The 24,557-nt window shown below is 38.3% G+C and overlaps 1 protein-coding gene across 1 annotated transcript in view; it reads left to right on the top strand.

Moving 5' to 3' along the window:
- Positions 1 to 3,904: 3,904 nt before the first annotated feature.
- LOC102290795 (prominin-1-A) overlaps positions 3,905 to 24,557 on the top strand; it is a gene marked incomplete at its 5' end in the record, with an annotated part of 46,585 nt that continues 25,932 nt past the window's right edge. Inside the window, 4 exon segments of the mRNA XM_014334156.1 lie at positions 3,905 to 4,110; positions 23,383 to 23,503; positions 23,952 to 24,015; positions 24,414 to 24,503. Of these exon segments, the coding sequence (XP_014189642.1) occupies positions 3,905 to 4,110; positions 23,383 to 23,503; positions 23,952 to 24,015; positions 24,414 to 24,503 (481 nt within the window).

Here is a 24,557-nt window from a genome sequence, read left to right as displayed (position 1 = left end):
ACATTTTGTAAAATAAATTCTTCCTCATATTGGGGAAATTGCTTATCACATCAGGCCCAATGCATTGCAGTTTTTGTTTTGTTTTTTAATATTTATTTTTTTAAGAACAGCCTTTCATAGCCCTCATAGACAAATGCAAAGCAAATCAATCATCAGGCTTTAAAATACTATTTAATGCAAAATCACAGCTGGCAGTGTGTACGGTAGTCTTAGTTTTAACCAAAGTTTGCTTACGGTGGATTTAAGTTGTCCAACCGTGTGTTTGAGAGTGTGTGTATTTACATGTTTTCCTGCAAGTATATGATGTTAAAGAGTACTTATATATAAATGTTTGTTCATGACTTTATAGGGTATTTTCTGTGTTAGTGGGTGCTATACACCTACTTAAAAATCAATTTGACAAAATTCTTCAAATCGTACACTTTTACCTCTTCATTCAACCGTGTTACAGTTATTCATTTTATCTCAGTTACCCTGTATTAAACAAAGCTTTCTTAAAATAGGCTGCTCTTCTTAAACTTTGTGTTGATTTGAATAGGTGAGTGGGGCTTCATATGGCCTCACATGGCCTCATTGTTGCATGTGTGTTGTTGCTGCCTGTGTTTGAGTAATTTCTGTAACTGAGACATCTGCTGCTGCCTATCTTGGTCAGGTCTCCCTTGAAAAAGAGGTTTTTAATCTCAATGGGATCTTCCTGGTTAAATAAAGGTTAATAAATAAATAAATAAACATGGCCATTTTAGATCTATCCACTCTAATAGTAAACATACAGAATCCCAGAAAAACAGAGCAGAGAAGTAGGCTGAGCTCTTATTGGGCATTAAGTTAACTGTTAATGAATCAAGGAAACTGCTTCTTGCTTGAGGATGCTTCAGCATGCCTCATGGCTGCTGCTGGCATTAAATCTGTTTCATGTTAAAGAAATTCACATCTTCACTCTTCAGACATGCTGCCAACCCATCATCCAGTTTGTTCTTATTGGAAGGTCACCTTCTTCTTTTGGGCACTTGCCAAGACAAAGCTATAGTCCCAAAATAGTAAGAGCTGGAGGCCCTTTAAGAGTGGCGGTGGAAAAAAAACGGCACATTTTTGACCTTTTTTTTTTTTTTGCTGAAGATTCACCCAATAACAAGCAGAGCCCAGAAGGAGAATGACAATGCAAGCACTACAGTTTGCACAGTGTCCTCAACAACTGTGCTGACATTGGTGCCTTTAGATGATACACATACACATATGTGCACACACCCACGCAGACACACAGTCTTTCCTTTAGTTTTTGCCTCACAGCATTTTCAGAATCTCTGATTTCCCTTTTTCTCTTTGGACTCTGCAGTCTATATTTTTAAGGTCATAAAGAAAGTGATTAAGAGACTTTTTTGATGTCTTAGAAATTAATGTAGTCAAACAGCTGGAGCCTTCACTCCTCCAAACATTAGCGACAGGACTGTGGGTTATTATCTTTACTCGGGTTTTCCATGTGTGCGTAAAGATTTAAAAATGAACCAGAAGACTGTTCCTCTCAGTCTTATTCAGAATCTATTTCTACCCTACCTTTTAGCCAAAAGCCAATGAAGGAGTCCCTGAAGGAGGCAGGTCACTGACTTGTGAGGGCGATTAAGATTAGTACAAATCAGCTGGGAGAGCAGTTCCTCTATTCAACGCAGTGATAGCAGTGCTGCTTTGATCCTTTCATAACGAGAAGCTATTGAACATCATTGTGACAAGTTACATATGGTGTGGGAATTACCAATCCCCTATTTAATTTTGACAATTTCCAGAGCCTATGTCTGCGTGCAGTTTAGGTAGGGGCAGATTAAGTAGGAGCACTGTGGCACATGACAAGAAGAGCAAGTGAGAAGCTGCCAACAGCAGCATTTTAACTCTCTCAGTATATCAGAAAGAATTTGCTAAAGAAGCTTGTCATATTGAATATTGAAAGTTAAGGATTATTTAGGCCGTCATTGACAAATGATGTGCAGATTTCATAGGTGATGTTGAAAGGGTTCTAATTCCAGTAAATACAGTAATAGAAAGCACCGTCTCCAGGCTTGCCCTTGTGCTGTGGAGGTGCACATCTACAGCGAATGCAAAATCTCCTCCACTGTGTCACAACAGGGATCCTTTAGCATGCATTTCATTTTAAAGTTGCAGGAACTGACTCGGGGAAAATACTGAGTGGTGAAGGAGAATGTGCCTTCTCACAGTTTTGACAGTCTGACCCTAGGGGATGAATTCACCACATATAGACCCATAAATATATTAAAAATATATTTTAAAAATATCTGCATGCTCCTGCTTGCACTCTTGATATGATGCTACTGATGAGAGTGCTTTGTTGTGCTTGGAGGCCACAGGCTTTGCCACAGAGCTCAAGTTTGACCTCTGTGGTATAAAATTTCAAATGTGCACCTGCAAGGGGTCAGAGCAGGACTTCCTGGGAGCAATTCAAATGTAGCAGGAGCTCCACAAACAGAGCAACGCAGAGACAAACAAATTTAAACCAGGTCCGTTTTTTGTTTCTTTTAGGTGCAGAACTTAAAACTTCTTGTTGTGTTGTCTTATTCGAAGAAGTTAATGAAGTAAATATAAGATGAGTAATTTAGTCTATAAAGATGGACACATTTGTTAGAATCTTCCTGAAGTTTGGATGTAAGGTTGTTTTATGAAACTGAAGAAGTGACTTGGATGAGTGACAAATCGTTTCTCCCACTGAAAACACTACGTCCAGATGAACAGAATTAACCTTTTGGGATTTACTTACCTGACTGATTGAGCATGCATCAAGACATTACATTTGTCAGTTTTAGCTAGGCGGAGGAAATGGTTACATTTTCTGATTACCGGCTACAAATTTTCACAGTAAAATTTCAGTTTCAGCCACCTAAGTTAATTTTTTTTTGTTTATTTGTTTTAGAACTTCACCTCACCATTACTTACTAAAATCCTCTCCTGAATCCTGAAAGTTGGAAGAATCATCCACTGCCAACAAATGATTTCGCTTGCTTCATGGTTTGACTCCCTAAACTTAAATAAATTATAATGGTCTTAGGCATATACCTTATTTTCAATGAATGCAGAGCTCCACTGAAACAGGTATAATGATCTCACTCTGGGGCCTGATTTTTCTTGAAAGAAGAAAGATTAGGAAGTCGTTCCCTTTAGTGTGTTAATTCCTATTGAAGCAGGTTTTTCATCAGAAATGCTGTCTTTTTGCTTCGTTATAGTGGGAAGAACTGTACCACAGGGCTACTGTACAGGGGAAGCTCCTTTGAGTATTTTCCCATCATGCTTCATCTGTTACTATCCTGCCAGTGCATTTTGCTGTTGGGTTAAAATGTTTGCAAAAACAATGTCCAACAATTGCTTTCTGCAACAGTCTCAACACATTTTCCCCTTTCACTTTCAGTTTGCACTATAGTGTGCAGGGACAAAAACCTTCATCCTACTCATTTTTTGTTTTAGTTTTGGCATTTGTTTTGTGTAAAAATGCAGTCAGGAAGTTGAATTATTGAATTAGCTTGCTGTATTTAACAAAGAGAGGATTCTCCTGCAGTGAGTAATGTTACGCAATGTCTTTGTCCATCTGCAAATCCTGTTTGGACAACTAGAGAGAACTCGCAGCGGTGGGATTCTACCAGATATTTTTAGATTTGTTCATCATTTTATCCTTGTATTCCTTGTGTGCATCCTTCCGTCTTTTTGTGTTTTCTGCTATTAATTTATCCTTTTCTCCTCATTTTCTCCCTCACTCCTAAACATTCACCCCCTCCTTCTTCTACCAAACCAATCCTCATCTCTTCATTTACTGACTCACCTCTCTTTGTTGTTATTATTCATAAATAATTTGTCCATCTTTCTGCATCTCATTTTCTTTTTCCCTTTCACTCCTCTCCCCCGACCCCAGGCCATCTACTACGAGATAGGCTTCCTAGTTTGTGCAGCAGTGGGCCTGCTCTTTACCATTCTGATGCCAATAGCCGGGCTCTTCTTCTGCATGTGCCGCTGCTGTGACAACTGTGGTGGTGAGATGCACCAACGCCAGAGGAAGAATGCAGACTGCCGGCGTGGCCTCCTGGGAACGCTGCTCTTCTCCACCTCACTGGTCATCACGTGAGTATGACACATGCAGAAATGACACACATAAGTGAAATATTCAGAAATCGGTTTGCAAGTAGACGTGCACATTCTGCATGCAGACATGCATGTATGCATACACTGGGGTTATAAACAAGATGCATGTCTGTCTTTTACGGCGATACTCTCATGCACATGTGTACACATGTTAGTAACACACACACACACACACACACACACACACACACACACACACACACACACACACACACACACAGTCATCAGTTTTCCTCCTCCCCCATGCTGTTTGCTATATATAGTTGAGTCCTACTGTAGATTGCATGTGGCAGCACCCTTCATTCTTTTATTCATTCAAAGCTCTGGTCACTATAACCTTCTGGGGATCCAGACTGAAAGCTTTCATTTACTCTTGTGGCAATCTCTCAGTGCACATCTAAAATACTACAAATCGAAGATAAATCCGCAATATGCTTTGGAATTTGACCGCAATAATTCTGGTAAACACTTCTGACCTTTTGACAATACACACAATTTCACCTAGACCTGTACTCCTTGGTATTCATTGTAATGAATATAATACCGTTAAACTTTTTTCACATTACTGCACAGTCGTCATTGTTTGTCTTTTATATGCACATTTTAAGCAGTGGCTTTCTCGAATAGGACTGCGGTGAGTTTAAAAGCAGACTTAATTTTCAAGATTTCAGTTCAGAAAATATATTTTGTTTTCCTTTCCCCATTGTTCACTTGCTTTGACCAGATCAATTTAAAAAACAAAAACAAAAAAAAACATGCCTTTTTGCCCACAGATTCTGCATATTCACACACAGAAACACATCTGTTTCTCTAAAGTCTGACTCTTTTTGCTGTGGTGTGATAGAAAAGTTTTATATAAGAAGTGTATAGAAAAGGTAGCTATAGGCTAAAGTCAAACTCTTGGTAAACATGAGTTAATTTGCTGCTTTAAAAGTGGGCCAAGTTTGTCTTGATGCATTCTCAATTATCCAGGAGATGTGCCAAGTTTGATAATGTTAGATTGGATTTGTTAGCTCAGCTTTAACGAATGTAAGTGATAAAACTTTAAGATGTTATTTAATGAGTTCTTTCACTTTTTCGAAGTTTAAAGTGTTAGTTTTTCATTTGGAATGAGCTGTTCTCTTTAGCGGCACTTTCCCTTTTTTCTCCGTAACCAAACTGACCAATCGGCCTCAGATATACAGTCTAGCCGTTTCTTTGACAGTCTCATTAGCTTCAATTGCAACGTGACGTGCAAATCTCTGGAAATGGAACTGCACATTACTGCAATGCTGATCGCAACTGGGATTGTTCTGCTTGTTATGCCACATAAGCATGCATGTCAGTTTAAACACATGCTTTTACAAATAGATGATAGGATGTGAGTGTATCTGGCTGCTTTATCGTGCTAATACTAATCTGGCAGCCAGTAATCGGCCAGTGTAGCTATCTGCTGTTGTTTCCCAGGTTTTTTTTTTTTTGTGTGTTGTTACTTACACCCGAAGTACATGCAGGACAGTAACCTCGTTGTAAGCTAGCATTTTCTATGTGTATTAAGAGAATAATTCTGACATGAAAATCATGTTAGATAAAGTGGGACATTCAATTAAGTCTATAAGTATTTCAATATACATGGTACCCTGTTTTTCAGAGGCTAAAAAAATAACTAGACAAGCTAGTATAACTTTAAAGGTGGGGATTGTTTTTAATATTTGGATGAAAATCATTTTCAGTCAGTGACTGATGGACATCACCAATCACTACTGATTATAATGTAACCAGGCACATATTTGGCAAAAATATAGATTTCCATCCATCCATCCATCCATCCATCCATTTTCTTCCGCTTATCTAATCCAGGAGAGCTGGAGCCTGTCCATAGGGTGAGAGGCTGGATACACACTGGACAGGTCAGCAATCTCTTCCTGGGTTAACACAGAGATGGACAACAATTCATGCTCTCATTCAGACATATGGCATGACGGGGAATACAAAGTCTTTTCAGCTGCCTTCAGTTGAAAATGGATGAAATAAAGCTTTACATTCACCCTGTACTTCTTCTTTATGAGCCCATCAGACTGTCCTGTAACTTGATGAGTCTCATCTGTCAGAAAATGGACCACAAGAAACCTAATCTTCCTTCCATTCTGGTTTACAGTCTCAGCAGCACAAGAAGCATAGCCACTGGGGATATAGCAACACTACAAAAGATGTGGGAAAACAACAGTTGAGCTAGACTGAAGGCATCCAGGAGTGTACTTAGTTTGATGTTCCTCGACTTTCAGTCTTCATTGGAACAAAGCCTAGTTATATGAAATTCCCCAGCAACATCCCAGCAGCACAGACAGAAGAGTCTGAGAGCATCCTCACAGCTCTTATTAAATCTCCCGAGCTACCAGGCAGAGATGCAGCAGAGGCTCTAATGAAGCAATTACAGGCTTGAGAGGGATGAGTTCCAAGCCCAGGCCAAGACTGCTTTTTACTGCCACTAAAAAGCTGACAGCCAGGCACAGAAAAGTGGCGGGGGTGACATTTATTTTCCAAGAAGTGTTAAAATCGGATTAAGAGAGGGGAAAGACTCCCAGGTAAGGGTGAGAACATCGAAATGACCACAAATGAGATATAAACACAGCTAAATGATAGCTACAGAACCTGGGCATCACCTTCTCTTGCACTGTGAGATAATATAGTGCAAGTAACTCTTTATTATGCATTATGTCAACTCATATTTGATGCTAAGCATTCATTGTAGGGAAGTTTTCGCAGCACTTTCCAGTCATCCCTTCATATCTAAGTAGACAGAGATGTAATCTCTTACTACCTTGCTTTGCTGTCAGTTAACTCAGCAAGGTTTTAATCTCTTAATATACAAGATCTTATGAAGGATTGTGTCTTTATTTATAAAAACCGAGTGATGCAAAGTGGATTTCAGTGTCGGGATGGCTACCAAGCTGCTGTTACTGGAGATACACCCAAGCACACAGATAACATTGTCACAATCCAGCCTGCCATATAGGCTTAAGGGCTTATCAACTCTGCCAGAAATGTCAAACAAGCCTGTGACTGTTGCCTGAAGACACTACACTTTCCTGAGTTTAGATAACATGTCCTTACTGAAAAGGTAAATCCCATACCCTTATCCTAATTACAGAGTGGAAAGCAGTCATAGTTGCCTCTAAATAATGGCCATGCCAAATGTGAAGGCAACCTGAATTAAGAAATAAAAACAGAATGGTAAAAAAGTGAGTCAGGAGAATTTGGTATCAGTCAGATTTTTGCTATTGTACACCACCTGCCTAAACACAGAAGGGTGTCCTGTGGTGTTTCGCACTGGGACGTTGGCAGCTGATTATTTCGGTCCTGTAGGTTGTGCAGTGGGGCCTCTGCAGTCAGGTCAAGTCACTGTTATTTATCTAGCACATGTAAAAACAACAGGAGTTGCCCTGAGGTGCTTTCCAGCTGAGGAAAACATATTAACAGTTCAAGTCCCTAAAAATATAAATACAAAGCCCACATAAACAGAAACATGAATACACTGAAAAGCAAAGCAAGAATGTAATAATCATAATATAAAAAAATCTATCAAAAATCAATCAAATAAAAACCTCGGAGTAAAATTATACAAAAGAATACATTTAAAAGAAACAACAGTCATCCAAGGGAGCAAAAAGGAAACTTTGACAGGTGGCTGACAAAAGGCAGGCACCTCAAATTTTACCTGGCTAGATCACTATGGCAACCTGTAGACATGCAAAGCTAGTTATGGATTTGGGTTTAAAACAAGCTACAAGTGCTATATTTTAACTTGTAATTGTGATTGATGTGCAATATATACATACACCAGCGTCTCCATGAGGTGTTCCTTGTTGGAACATTGTTCACTTGCAGAACACAGGTTCCACAAGATGCCAAAAACATTAATAGGAATCGGAATAATTTTGGCATTTTGCAGTTGCTGGAGATTTGTTCCCTGCCAATCCATGAACTGAATGTGCTGTTTCACCACTTCTCAGAAGTGCTCTATTAGAGAGAGACCTGGTGTCTGTGGAGGCCGTTTGGAGGGCAGCGATGGTTGTATGGGGAAAATCCCAGTAGATCAGCAGCTTGTGAAAAAAACAGACCTGGCCATCTGGCGCCAACAAACATGCCACATTCAGAGTCACGGAAATAATCTTTCTTCCCATTCCCTACTCAGTTCAATCTTCAGTATGAACCTCACCATGTGTACATCTAAATGTTTTGGCTTACTTTCCTATGATTACCTGATGGGGGTTAACAAGCAGTTTACCAGTTTTACCCGGTGAAGTGTGTGGTGAAGACTTCCTCCTGAATGAGCGAATTGTATATATGTAGCCAAGGTTTCTGGCGTATGTGCGACAGACTGAGCATTCCTGGATCCACTGTGGCAAATAAAGGAGGCAACAAAAGCAAAACAAACAAAGCAAATCGGTGAACCAGGTAGAAATGGGAAGAAAAAAATCTGTAACAAGAAAGCTAATGAGAAAATTTCCCTCTTATATCATCCTCCTACTGTGAAGGTGGTAGGGTCAAATCCCAGAGGAGCTGCCAATGAGCTGCAGTTGTAAACGTGAATGAGTAATGTTCACTGGGTTAGAGTAGCGCTGTAGGGCTATGGGGTTTGATTCACACGGATGCCAGTCATGCTGAAAATGCATGCACTTCTGCTCCGGCTACAAATGTACTGCCCAAGTAAAAGCAGGCAGGATTGTTGTCATTGTGTGCTAAACTCTGCCAAACACAAAGCAGATGTTCATCACTGACTTTTAATGTTGTATCTTACAGGCAGAGACACTGGATTGGCTTTGTGGGAACAAACATGATGAGATTGATTAATTACATTTGTGGACATACTCATAATTTAATCAGAAACATATTACAGCAATTTGCCAATTAGTGGAGCTGAACTATTAACACATTCACCAGGTTAATTTAGGTGAAGGAATATTGAAATCAAATTAAGCATAAAATGATGTATTAAACAGGCCCTGAGAAATTGATAATTACTGTGGCGTGTAAGCACGTTAAACTGATTTCTCATAGGGCTTTAAATGTGGGTACATGGCAGGAAAGGACACAAGCAAAGCAAACAAAAGAAACATGGAAAACTCACAGTGAGTAAGTTAGAATCCAACTCAGTTTACAGTGAGATTAAACCTTTAGAAATAATGAATATGCATTAATACCTTTCACACAGATATTATGTTTGATCATTCAGGTTTTTGTCCATCTGTCCAAAAAATTCTACCTGGCCAAGTTTTGGGAAACTTGCAGGTCTGGATAATTGGTTGTCATTATTATTATTATTATTATTATTATTATTATTGATTCTTCTTTTGTTTCTTTTTTTAATGTAGTCACCCCATCAGCTTGTGAATATATATACACAACTGCTTGGAGCTCAGGGCAGTCTGGGGGGAACCAAGGGCTGACAAATTTCACCTTTCCTCTTTTAAACAACCTGCGTCGAGGTGCAATGTCATCTTAGTGGAAGGATGCCTTAATGGAGACTTACTTGGGGAAGGAAGGGACATCAGTTGTTTAATAATATCAGGGTGTGCTACAGAGTTTGAATTAGCATCACAGTGAGATTATATTACATAATTCCTTTGTGTGTGTGGTGTTTTTGATTAATATGTTTTTTAATATGATTGGATCCTTATCATTTGGGGATATCTGGGCTCTTTGAGTTTGCTTCTTTATGGTTAGTGTTTATTTTATAATATCTCTAACCTAAAATAAAGAGAGATTTTATCATGTCAGTAGCAAATTGGTAAGATAAATGTTTAACTCCTGCTTATATGAAAAGGGCTAATTGTCAATGTTTGTGTCCTCATGCTTCTTTTGTGAATGTGATTGCCACTGCTGGGGTAATTTTGCAACACATTAGCCATTCAGCACTGTGCCATTATATCTTAGCTCACATGTGTACTGTATGCTAAACAGCATGTTTTGTTATATCTGCCAGCTATTGTATATTCCCACTCTGTTTTATTAAAAGAACAGCAGGAGTTATTTCAGTTTCTACTAATCAGCTCTGATTCTGCACAACACCCGCATGGATTTATAATAAGAAAATGACAGACATAAGATTTTTGCTTCTGTTCTGGTCAAGTGGAAGACCCTTGCCCCATGCTGTTATCCAGTATGGACTTCAGCAGTCTATTTCAGTTGCTGGGTGTCCAATATTATTAACACAAAAAGTCCTAATATTATGGACTTAGTAATCCATGCTAATTATATGGGGTCTTATTAATGATAATACAGGCGACAGTGAACTGAGCATTCAGCAAGCTGAACTTTAAATCTCAGGCACCCAGATTAGATTTGAAGGGTTTGTCTGTAAATGAGCTATCTGATGTCTGGGATATCTATAAATGGGCATCCCAAGCGATGTACAATATATCTTGTACTGATTCAGTTTTGGTTGGTAATCTTTTTGTGCATCATTTTACGTTTATAAAGGAAGAGAAGGTCAGCGAATGACCTTGCAAAACCATGTTAGATGTGCTGAGTAAAATACTCGTATATCATGGGAAATCACTGCTTGAATGAAAAACAACCACTGTGAATTCAGTATGCAAGTTAATTCAAATTTAATTTTTTTTCAACCAGGCTAAGACTTTCTGCCTTTATGTTGGACCAAACTTAAATTTCTGAGCACATGCTTGTCCACAGACAGCTATGCTACTGGACAAGCTTGTGCAGATTCCCCTACCTTCTCAAAGATATTATGTTGTTATTTTCTCACTGTTGCAGCTTTGCCTATTAAGTGGTAGATAGATTAGTGGTGTCGCAGAGTGATAATACACACCACAATCATAAACAAAAAAAGCAAAGCTCATAAAAGTTCCAGTGTATCAGACAGTTTTCTGGCCAAAGTAGGAGTGAAGGAATGCAAAGACTGGTCTTTGTGTTCGGCTTAGCTCTGTTCTAGTGTGTGTGTGTGTGTGTGTGTGTGTGTGTGTGTGTGTGTTTTCTTTTATAACCAAGGCTAAACACAAAAAGTAGTTGCTATTATTTTAATGGGTCAGTTTAGTTTAGTTTAAAACAAAGTGAACACAAGTTCCACTTCTGTTTATGTGGTGTGTGAGTTATAGCACTGGATCCTGCTGAATTATTAATAAAGTGACCCAATTAATTCTTAAGTTGTTGGAGCACAACACACAGAAGGGACATCACCAGGAGCTCAGCAGCCACAGTCAAAATAATTACTTCTGCAATACTACATACATTAATCTAGAAATGCAACGCATAAGATTAACTTTTTGACTTCGGAGCTTTTAAACCCTTAAAACCCTTGACATTCCTAGCAAAAGACTTCAACCGTAGTATTATCTCCTCTCACATAATGAGGGGAAAGTGTGTGAAATAAAAGTACAAACTTGTCAGTATACCAGCATGTTCCTTTATTTATTTGTAAAATATAATTCCTCCCACTGAAATTCTCACAGCTCATTAAAATGGAATGGAAAGTTATTGCGTATGCTTCCTTTAGCACGTTTTATCTTCTAACAATGTGTAACTTGATCGGAGTACTGAAAGTACTGAATTGGAGCTTAAAGCTGATCTTTTTTAAAGTTTTATTTATAAAAAAAAAAGTGAATGAAAGTTTAAATGAGAGATTAACTGCAGACATGATTGGATCAGTAAGAAAATCTTTGTGCATTTTCAAGGCCTGCGGAAACTGTTTATTACAGTGTTGTTACAGAGTGATCCATCTTTTAATACATATACAATCTTTGACAGTGTTGTGCACAATGACTACTTTGTTTACATCCATATCTCCACCAGCTGAAAGACAAAACTGAAGATGGCAGTCTAATTTCAACGTTTTAATCAGCTAAATGTTTCTACAAGGCTGATGTTTTGTGAAATCATAATATAATATAATATAATATAATATAATATAATGCACAAATGTAGAAGACTGACCATTGGCAATCACAGCTCATTTTGCGTAAGTTAATTTGTTTCGACACATGTAACCTGTTTTGCAGAACGCTTCTTTAGTCCTTCTACTTGACTCTAATTTTACATTACAAGTAAATATAAAAACCTTTGGACATTGGCTCTATCACTGACACTATAACTAAGTCCTTATCGAGGACCGTGGCCTTTAAAGGCATCAGAGGCCACCGTCAGGCAAAGACCATTGCCTTTGTTAGCGCTGGAGAGAAACCTGACCCACAAGCTAAACAAAAGCTGGGCTCCTCACTGCCTCCAACAGCTGGCATATGGAAGGGGACCTTGGCAAGCAGCTGAATTTTGCAGCCCAAATAACACCATCATGGCTGCAGCCAGATATGATCATCGTATTCAAATCCACCAACTAATTGATCATGTTGAAATTAAAATTGCAATGAGAAGAGAACAGGATTTGCAGGGCAATCATTTAGCAATGGAGCATCTGAAGTCACAGAGAAGGCTACTGGGTGGCTTTGCATCCAGAGTATGGATCCATGAACAGTTCCTGCTGGACCTGAAATACCCGATGACCCTAAGTTCCATCACCGCTTGAATCTGTGAGATGTGACTTTCATCCCAAAAATATATATAGATATAGATATAGATATAGATATATAGATATAGATATATAGATAGATATAGATAGATATATAGATAGAGATAGAGAGATATAGATATAGAGAGATAGATATAGTTACCTCAATGTGGTTTATATTGAGAGGTAAATGCTTACTACAATAATGAGAAATCACAAAAAAAAAAATCAATAATATAAAACTAAATAGCTCAAAGTAACGTTGCTTCTTAAAATGAGGCAAAATAGGTCTATAGAATAGCAAACAAAATAAAAATTGATCAATATACATACTAAAAATAAACACAACAAATTAAAATAAATTTGTCTGGGTTTTTTCTTTGAGAGGTTTGGTAAATGGTGAGATTTTCAAAAAGCCTTGAAGTTTGTCTCACAGATGTGCTGTGTTCTGTACAAAATAATTGCACGTGGTTGTGAAGAGTTCTTGTATAAGGTCCTTTTGATCAAACAGAAAAACCAATATCCATCCATCTATCTACCTGCAAAAGTATTTTCATTGAATTTATTATAAATCACTCACTTGCTGATAACAGATCAAACATATTCTTGCATTCTGTCACATAAAAAAAACTAGCACACAATTAGCTACGTATAAACACAAGTAGCCAAGTAAACTTTTACCTCAATCCTGCACCTTCTGTAACCCACACATTGCTCAGTTAACAGCCTCCCTGGGGAGAAATCACATGCAGGACTATTTTTAGGGGCTCATTAATAGTGTGATGAGCATCAACTCTTTCACGAAAGAAGCTACAACTATGAAGATGTCACTTGTTCACTAAATGTCAGGCTACTGGGAGGTAATTTATTTTCAGTGCAGAGCGGCATTAGGGTGCTGTTACACTAGCAAAATATAAAATTACATTTTTCTTAAAAGCCTCTAGGGGATTTGGAGTAGTAGCAGCAAAAGTAACAGGATTCTAGTGTGAAAGGAGAGCCCAGAAAACACATTTTGATGTTAAAAATAAAATTAAAAGTACAGTAAAGCAAAGTAATTATTTCAGTATGATTGACTGAGATTATATGCACAGAATGAAGAAACTAACCCATCCTGATGCTCCGTTCTTTTCCAGCAATAGCCAGGATTATTATTGTATATATTGGAGAGTATAGTTACAGTATAATGTATAGCATTATATATAGCATTATGCATTAGGCAGTAGTAGTTGTCGCTGTCGTTTTGTTGTTGATGATAATGATGAAAAAATGCCATACAGGTGGTTTTTGCTAGGCTTCCAGTCCTTTTTCTTGTACTCCATTCTATATTTAGTGTTGAGTCGAACAAAATTCGAAAATCTAAAATGATAATAAAATAAGGTAGATATCCTGAGAATTTAAAACCATCAACAAGAACAAAAATGTACCTGAAGTGTGAACTTAAGTGCAATCTGTGGGCATGTCATAATCTACCGCAGGTGTGTCCAACTCCAGCCCTTGAGAGCTGAATGAAATGAAGGCCGCAATTGGAGCAGCCTTCGTTGCCTGGCTGTGACGTACTCGGCCTTCAATTTCAAGGGTGCAGCCTATGAATTGGGACATACCTACTGTCCTGCAGCTTTTAGACGCATCCTTGTTCCAGCACACCTGAGTCAAATGAATGGCTTGTTATCAGGCCTTTGGCAAACTTGATGGCATGCTGAAGAGGTCATCCAACCATTTGATTCAGCTGTGTTGGAGTAGGGATGCACCTAAAAGCTGCAGGACAGTAGCTCTCGAGGACTGGAGTTGGACACCCCTCTGATCTGCAGACTAGAAAGAGAACAAAAGCTTGCAGGTAATCGGTGAGATCTGCACAGGATTTCTACTCTTTACTAACATGCATTATGTGCATTATCCAACTGTCTCCATTGATTTTTATTTTATTTTTGCATCTTAAAATCACACATAGCTCATGGAAATGTGGGTTACCTAATGTGTTGGGGAAAATGTGCACAAGCCAACAGCGTGAAACATCTCACTTTAATACATTGCAGTGTGTAACAGTCTCTCATCAAAAAAATAAGTAAATAAATGAATAAAAAAGTAAATAATTGTTTTGGACATCTAATGCTTTGATTTTCATTGAACTCCACCCATTAAAAAATCACTGTTATCAAAAAGCTTTTAACCACTTACCTCTGGCTATTTTTGTATATACAGCTTTTCAGTCTGTGTAATTTCTCAGGCTGCAACTGAGAATTATGTTTCTGATTCATAAATATGTATTTGCGCTCTTCTTTTACGTTGATTGGCCCTTAAGCCTTATCCTTATTTTCTCTTGAATTGTCTCTGTTTAAAGTTTTTTTTTTTTTTTTTTTTAATTAATAAACTAAAAAAAAAGTTATCATCTCCTGTTCACAGCACACAGACACCAAACAATGGCAGCTTTACACATGCCACAGCCAAGCTAATTAACTGGAGAGGTTGTTCTCAGAATTTGCAGTGCATCCCATAATTTATCACATCCCCTGGAGAGACCTCATTCATACTAATCATTCTAATTTTCCCTCATTTTGCATTTATAGCTGAAATCCGCCTTATTTTTTACTAATTGAATTTTTTCCTCTCACCCTGGGATGCTAATGGTCGTGGATTCTTGTAGTGTACACCTTGCAAATCAACACACGATTTAGAAGAATTCAATATTGTGAAGCTAACTGACTTTCCTAGCTAGGCCTGGCTTTCTTTCAAATTTATAGGAGACATTTATGTTACAGTAGTGATGATATGGCACATTGTTACACAGGAGATTAAAGATAGGAGAAGGCAAAGCTGCAGGGATCTGTGATGGCTTTACGAGTAGGAGGTATAACCCAGAAATATCAGCATTTCTGGGAGATGGATCTGTCATACATGTCTTTGTGTCACTTTGTGGTCATCAGGGTGTACCCCAGCAAAATGAAGGCTGGCAACTTTATACTTACCAGGCTCACTAGTAATGAGCCACTGTATGAGAGCTTTGTGGTTATAAAAGAACAAATAGTATTTTGGGGGCTATATTGGGAGTGTTACTCAGATATAATACAATTCAATTCAATTTTATTTTGATAGCACCAAACCACAACAACAGTCACCTCCAGGGTATCTATAGTGTAAGATAAAGATCCTACAATAATATATTGAAAACCCCAACAATCAGACGACCCCTATTAATAGTAACTAATGATTAAATGTAAAGTAATTCATAATAGAAAGTGAAGAAAGGTGAGTGGTGAAGAAACAGTGCAAATAGAATAAACTGCTTTTTAGTAGTTTTTTTGTAGTTTCGTTTAGTGTAGAAACAAGGGTTCTGATGATAGCAGCTTAACAATATTAACAATGTCAAATTATTAGAAGCTTGGGAGGGAAGAACAAGAAAAAGGTCATCAACGTAATCAGCAGAACATTAACCATTTGATTTTTGAAACGTACAAGAACTCACAGGATAATACAGCATATGTACAAACGGCCATCTTTACTAGCAGTGTACAATCTCATCCCATCCCTTAAAACTGGAGCTCATCCCAGTGGTTAAATGCCACCTGGATAGGAAAAGAGTCATCCCATGGCTAACACACAGAGAAAAACAAACATCCACACTCACATGCACACCTCCAGCCAAGTTAGACTGACCAGTTAACCTAGCATGCATATCATTGGAGTGTGAGAGGAAGCCAGAATCCACAGACGGAAGGAGGACACACAAACTTCACGCTGAAGTTTGTGGCCGCAGATTCAAACCAAGACCTGTGTGCTTTGTTAAGCACCAAGCCACTGATGGTTGCATTAGAACAGTAGCATGAAAGCAATGATATCCACACAATTACCTGCACCTGTATTTGATATTGGCCAAAATATGATAGTAGGTACAAATAGTAAAATGTATTCAAGCTTAGACACTAGAGTTGTAATTTTGTTTGTCAATACTTTAATTTTCTTTGCCAATTCCTACAAACTGCACTGCAGCTCATCTGAAAGGGGATTAATGATGATTTTGTGTGAAAACACTGAATGACTTTGAATTCTTCTCACATTCAGTGGACGCTAAACCTCAAACTAACATTATTTTACTAGGGATAAACTCACTAAATAACTGAGGATGGCACGATAAAAGCAAATCAGTGCGATTCAGCTGACCTCTAACTTCAGAGAAAACCAGGACCTCTGAAAAGGTGTAAAAGATTTAAACTTCATCTTCTTCTCCAAAGTGGATTAATTATATGCAAATAATAGTTAATTACGCTTAGGTTTGACTGGTTAATGCTTCATAAAGTGCATTCATGTGTTATGAAGTTAGCATTTGCTGATTAAATAATCTGCTCTCTGAATTTCCTCATTTTTTCATTAGCTATCACAAGTTATTTAGTTATGGACAGCTGATATTTATTTTTAAATCAAACCACTAATGTTTCCTTGAAGGGTGGTAATTAAACTTAGCCTATCCAGGAATGGTTTACTGAGCAACACAGATGTCTATTAAAGTGTTTTGGACATCCTTAAGAAGACAAATTATAGAAAGACTGCTTCTGTGAGAACTTTACTATTTAACTTTTAAAAGCAAAGATATCCAGATAACCAGAGTCCTTGCCCAGGTAATCAGGGTAGTGTCCTTAACAATGTGTCATTTGCATCATATTTGAGCAAACTCAGTCACTGAAGGAAAAACAAATATTAGTATAAGCTATGCTTTAGGACGGAAAAATGATTAATCAATGGTTACACTGTTTGACAATTTAATCAGAAAAATGCATGCACTGCAGAAGATTGTTTTTTGTTTTTTTTGTTTTTTTTTTGTCTTTTGGCCCTTCTGCAGATTTCAAAAAAAAATCCTATTGTGCTGCAGTGACCTTCTGTGTTATTTACACAACCCCGTGAGGCTGTTTGGCTCAGAGTTTGGTATTCATATCATTCCTGGACTGTTTACTGTGAAATTAATGGTCTGTTGTCTCCCATCAACCTAGTCCAGACAGTCTTCACATGCAACTGACAGCAGCTTGCGCAGCATCCTTATGAGTAGGAAAAAAAACTGAGAACTAATAGCACTGTCTTTACTGGGCTGTCATGCTCGGAGCAAAGGCCTTGAAGCCAGGAAGCTTAAGCATTCATTGCTTGATTAAATTCTTCACAGGACACAATGCTCCAATGGGAAGTTGGGCTCAGAATGTGACTTGGCAAGCTCTGAGGACAGTAATAACACAGCAAATAAAAATACATAACAATAGCCACTTGAAGGAGAAAGGGCAGTTTAATGGAATGAAAACAGGCAAACCAAAGGCTTTATGTAGGTACTAAAATGAATGCAATAGCAATTCAGTTATTACATTTATATACATTTAAATAAGTGGAGTAATGAGATCACGAAGTGGCTAAAATGAGAAAAAGTTGCAGTTGCTGGCTGTGGCAGTGACCTGTTGGCACAATAAAACGTCTAATGAATTATTTCAGATTACATAAGATTTGCTACATAACCTACAGTATATGACAGGACAAATTGCTTAGGCCCGACATTTTTCAGTCAACATCTCTGTTGTCCCACATGCACCAAAATGCATCACTTCTCGTTAGCGTTTGCATTCAGGTCAGACTGGCACAAAAATAAAGATTTAATAATAATTTAATTTAAAAAATAATTTATATTAATTATTATTCTTATAGTGATTATTCTGGATAAGGCTTTGATTGACAGTTACAGTAGCTGTTTTATATTGCACTCAGAATATTTAATTATGCACATGTGCTGATTACGCTGCCATTGTCTATCGATGTGTGTGAACTAAAATGATCACTGTAGTTATTACAGTGACTAGAATGATCATTTTCTTACTGAGGCTGGACAATAAAGAGACATTTCCGGCAGTGTTAAAAGAGGGAGGGGCTGTAAGGGGACTGTCCCAGCCTCCGAACTACAGTTACACTGAATGCAGGCCATTGTTGAAGTTTGTAAAAGCTATGGAACCACCAGACCATGGAACACTCACTGCCCAGCCCCCAGTAGTGCCCTAGATTCTGGGGCACTGCATTAGTTTGTTGCTCTTCTTCGTCTGCTGTCATGGGGCAGTTTCATGTGTCATTTGGCTTTTGCTCAAGCAGGAATTAAAGCCCTTTTTCAAGCTTGTTGGAGGTAAATCTGCCTCCTGCTGTGTTTGAATTGTCCCCTGCAGTCAAAAAGCAGCCATACAGTTGATAGCTAGAGTTGATTGTGCAGTTCAGACGTTGCTGATAGCAGTGAAATGTGATGATGCTGCACAAAAGATCAATGGCTGAAGTGCACAGATGAGGTGACAAATGGTATTTTTAAAGGCCACCTGCTTCATTGAAATGCAACATTTCTTTTTATGAGGGTGTCAATTTTAAAGCCGTCACACTAGTCTGGTACAAGCCAGACAGTTTTCAAAGGTTTTTAAAGTTTCCATATGCAAATAAGCAATCAATAGTTATATTCCTATTTCAAAACAATATTGATGCTTTTTATAGATAGGAGTCACCAAGTACTTTACAGAAAACAGTTGGTGGCACATTAGTACATCGTGGATTTGAAAGATGAATCTCATGAGGATTTTAGCAGTGCAACAAATCAGCGACTCTCTTCAAAGTGAGAGCTAGTTTACATTAGTTTGAATAAGTTTCATTATTGCTATTCTTTCATACTTGTTCTGTTGACTTAAAAAAAAAAAGAAGTGGAAAAACTGTAATTTTGAGTTATTTTTTTCTGAATTTGGCTGCATGAAAATACCGAGCTTACGAGAAAGGCAAAGAGATGGAACAGTAGCCTATGTCTTGTGGTGGCTGTGGACAGTCATCCAGTCTGTGTGGGCAAGATACTGAATTGAGTGTTAGTTCGAATGTTATAAAAAGGTGCTTAGATAAAGTACATGTGTGTGATTAGGGGCTTGTAGAAAAAAAGGGGCTGTGAGTGCTCAGTTAGCATACATATATATAAGTGCCGGTCTATTTGCATTAGGTGAACATAGTGCTAACACTAAACATTCAAACAAATCCAGGATCCCTGATAAACTGTAAACATTTTAAACCATGTTAGGCACATGTTCTTATAACTGATTTGCAAACAGGATATGGTCATCAAAACTAAAAATTGTGCTGACCAGCAATAAAGCAGCTCTGGCTAAAGGTTGCTGGCTCCTCCGGGAGGCAAATGCTTATTCTTGGTTTGAGGGCTTTTTATATGATGATGTAGATAAGTAACATAAGAGAGGAGTCTGGCATTTATAACTTTGAAAACCTTTTATATGGACAATAACTTTAGATAACAGACTAAAGGATAGGAAGAAATGCTAGAAGCTCAATCGGAGATATGTATAATGAACTGATGCCTGTTTGATCTGCTTTGCATTTCAGATCTTCTCTTTGTTGTCATGCAAAGCTCACATCTTTTTTTCATAAGTGAATTTTATAGTTTGGCTTATCATCAGCTGAATGCCATGGAATATTTCTCTGTCACATGTAATATAATAGACACCATTAAATAGAAGGTGAAATGAAGATGACACTGCAGGGGGATTGAGTCCTTAGTGGTATGTTTCGTGGATACAGACGCTGTAAGTGAGAAAGCAGGTTAGCAAGCCCTGCTTGTCATTTTAAGTTTGATGGTTGTTTGATCATTTCGTATTCAAATACAAATGTGTGTATGCCTTGTTGTCTTCTTGCAGCTTTAGACCCTCATTTAATTTAATCACTTTTTAAATAACAGACTCAAACTGGAACGTGAGCAAACTCAAGCTAAACTCAAAACATGATTCTCATAAAATATGGTGGACAGTCAGCAACACAGCTTGTTGCAAAGCACCAGGCTGTTTCCTCAAAGAGTCTTTGTTCAGCTACGAGAGGGAGTGAGAGAGACAAAGGAAAGGACAGGAGGTGGGAAGTGGGAGAGAGTGAGAGAGAGAGAGAGAGAAAGAGGGAAAAGAGAGAGGTAACTGAGGGCAAAACAAGAGACCGAGGAGGAGATTAAAGAAGATAAAGGGTGGAGTAGGAAAATGGTAGTTACGTTTCACTTTGGGATAGAGTAAGAAAGCATAGTCAAACAAAAATACCTCATCAAGGGAGATATATGGAGAAATACTGGTGTAGAGAAAGAAATAGTTTAGCGAGGGTGTGGAATAGAGGCTTCATAAGTAAAGTAATAAAGACAAGCAGACAACCAAAAGCAAGCATAGAAAAGAAAAGTGCGGGATTGTGAATTTGTGTGTGAAAGAGGAAAGCAAATGTATGAAGTGTGAGTGAGAAAGATACAGAGGGAGGGCAGAGAAAGTGTTTGACAAAAGGCTTTTGTTGTGAAAGTGGCCATTTTGAATCTTCCCCTGGTTACGGATGGCTCCACTTCACTGTGTCCCAGCCTACTTGTTTGGCCTAGTTTCTCATTAAGTCGCCACTTGTACGGTGACAGTGTTTACTCTGTTGGCACACTCACTATTTATGGCAAACATTATCACACATCCACTAGAGATGGTGCAGCTTGATGCCATGCAGATCAGCGAATTTCTCTCCCGAGGGCAGCACATCCTATAACACATTTGTTCTTTAAAGACCATGACAATGCTGTTAGAAGGCTCTTTTTTTATCTTGAAAGATGTTCATTATGAATTTCCTTCAGATGCCAGCAAGTGAATATTTACATTCATTTTGATTTAGAAACAAACCAAATATATGTCGAGGGAATCCTGCGAACAGGGTAGCAAGTTTGCAAAGGATTGCAAAGTTACATCTGAACAAATGGCAAGACTTTGACAAGAATGTAATACACAGTGCCATGCTGGGCAAAAACTAAGCACAGTATATCAGCACAAATACCTCATATCACATAATGATTTGGGTTCCTCTTGTTGCATTCACTGAGTTGACCATGAACTCCTGTGTATACCAAAGTATTTTAGAGTCAGTCTCAACCACAGCTAAAGGTGTTCTTGGCCCAAGAACACCAGCACATTTATAGCTAACTGTCTAAAAAAGAAAATAACCAAGATGTTTGACTGGCCCACTCAAAGTATCTGTGGCATATCTGTGAAACTGTCCCTCTTGCTTATAAATATTCAAACTTTACTAGGTTGTTATTGAATCATTAACTCTTCAGTCCTCTGACTTAAACCCCAGAAAAAATCATAAACATGCTGACTCTTAGCTGGCTACATGCTGTGATATCTGACAAGTACTGACTTAGACTGCCTAAACTTAAGCATGTGTCTGCATTCAGAATAAAGTGTAACAATATTTGAAGACGTTTTTTCCCCTGCATTTCCATGCCGGAAATGAAGAAAAATACATACGTTTAACAAAGTGGAAGGAAATGTGCTCCAATGCGCTGCATTTTTTGAAAGTAGAAAACATTTTATCCATACACTAAGTGTGCAAACACACTGCAATGCTTAATGTTGCAAAATGTCCACAGCATAATCCAGGATAGAAATTAGATTATATGCACAAAGGGAAACTGTGACTACAGCAGTGGCTGTACTTTACTGCTCTGTAAAGAAGAACGGCGCCCAGCAATGTCTTCATGCATTAGCAGTAAGACAATAGAAACCCATCTCTGGGTGCACTGTGGTCACATACGTACAACCTGTTGTCATACTTACACATAAAGACCCCTGCCTTTTTTATAGAGTCAGTCACAGCACCCCGATTCTACACCATTGATCTAAACCTTCCCAGAAGCTTCTGAGTCAGTTCTTTTGTTACTCCTCTCTGCCAGTCATCTTACATCATTCATAAAGCTGCTTATTCCACTGAAGCATTTCCATGAAGGGGATTCACTGTGTCATACAACTCTACTTTGGGAGTTTTTGATCCTTAGAGTCAATTGTAGAGAAGCTTTTTTTTTTTTTTTTTTTCCCCTTTTTGACCGCCTTTCCTTAAGCTGCTCACGCGCGAACCTCAATAACACACATCAGTAGCAGTAAGAACATACGTGCACACACTGTAGTGCTGCAGTAGCTGTGAGGTGCTGAAGGAGAAAATTCAGCTGGGATGAGAGTGAGTCATGGAAACCGCTTAATATTATGGGCTGTCTTTCCCTTGATGTTGTTCAAGCTAATTAAGCCTTGTAGTAAGCTACTCAGGTCTGTTTGAAGTATGCAAGAGATTCACTTTAATGGTCTGCTCTATGCAATTCTGTGTTTTCACATTCAATTTGAATATGCTTACAACCCAGGGACCTTAGATTATAAAGATAAGACACCTGGGTTTATAGCTATGAGTCTATTTCTAAATTACTTGGGAAATAATAGTTGTTTAGATCTTGAGACTGCAGAACATGTCAGTATATGACACACGCATACAGTATTGTAAAGATGCATTTACACAAGACCTCTATGCCTGTTATGTTACCTTATTCTAGCCTATTAAAAACATTGTTGATGAACAGGAAATTGTGTTTTCATGTCAACACTTACATTAAATGAATGAAATTGTATGTAACAGTTAATTAAAATGGATTTAAGGTAAATTTCTTTTCTTGAGTACGAGAATAGTCCAATGTAATGCTGGCTTTCAAAGAATGAAGGCACTCTACAGGTGCACTCAGTGGCAGTTGCAAAAACAAAGTAAAGTGAATGTGGTGGTGCACACTGACCCCTACTGCTGATGGCTTGTCATCACCCTGCTCTGCATGGCTCGCCCCTGCCTTACTCTTGACTGACACAGGGGCAGCAGGGTCACTCAGACATGTCCGACAGCAGGCAGATTACATGTTTGTGTTCTTGTTTCCACTGTTTTATTAGGATTGGAGTGCTGTGTGCGTATGCCGCCAACCAGAACCTGAGCTCTCAGGTGAAGAACGTACGGAGACTGGTCAACAGCAACATGAGGGATCTGCACACCTTTGCTAACGACACACCGATGGTGAGGCAGAAAGTTTCCATTTGAAACACGATGTTACATAAAGAATTGGGGTGAAGCATTATAGATGGTTCAGTTACGAATTTTCCTTGAGGGTACACTTGTGAATCAGTGTGCATATTATTTCTTTTTTCTTTGTTGAAACTGGCGTTTCTTGTCATGCTGGCTTTGTGTAATCCTTTCACACGGGAAAAGAGAATTTTCTCACCTTTTGTGCACGCAACACCTGCAAAGTTGCTTTTGAAAAGATTGTTCTCATACGGTGAAATTTCTCCAACAATCAGTCTCCTCTTATGGGTGGTATTGCTGAAGAAACCAACTCCAACCAGATTCTCAAGTGGATTAATGAAATTGTGTAACACTGAAGTTGTTTGTTGGTGTCTAGACCAATAAAGTACTTTTGTGCAGCTATTTCTAAGACTCTGCTCGTCTCTGTGTTTCCTCTATGCAGCAAATTGAATACCTAATATCCCAGTATGCCACGGCCAAGAACAAAGTCATCTATGACCTAGATAGTAAGTAGTTCTTCTCTGTTTCTCCAATAGTAAATTAGGTAGACACAAACAAGTCACTAAGTTTATACACTCAGTTGTGTAGCATGCTTATTATGTGAATTTAATGTGTCTGCTTTACTTGTTTTCACAACTGTGACTTAACTAGCTCCATAGGCAAAGTAGCAACTTTTAAAAAACATCTCTTGAGTATTCCTGCTACTTTCTTCTGGAGGCAGTTCTTTCCTAGAAGTTGTGACTCGCAAAAACAGAGCCAGGATTTTAAGCTTTTAAATTAAAAACAAAAAAAGGAAGAAGTTATGCCTAGTATACTCAAACCATTAGAACACAAGTTTACTAGAGAACAAAATTGGGAACAAGAGTGACTTGGACTAACGTGTCTATGCTGATGTTTTCTACAGACATAGGTCCATTATTGGGTGGAAGAATACATGATCAGTTGGATAAGGAGGTCCGTCCTGCCTTGGACCAAGTTCTCAATATGGCTGGAGGTACAGTTGCTCACTTTTAATTTCCTCCTCTAGCTAAGATCAAAATATTGCAGT

Source organism: Haplochromis burtoni, unplaced genomic scaffold (genome assembly GCF_018398535.1).
Source record: "Haplochromis burtoni strain Fernald_Lab_line unplaced genomic scaffold, NCSU_Asbu1 Contig_73, whole genome shotgun sequence".
Lineage (NCBI taxonomy): Eukaryota > Metazoa > Chordata > Actinopteri > Cichliformes > Cichlidae > Haplochromis > Haplochromis burtoni.
Note: the sequence above shows the minus strand (reverse complement) of the source record. Positions and strands in the feature narration are given on the sequence as shown.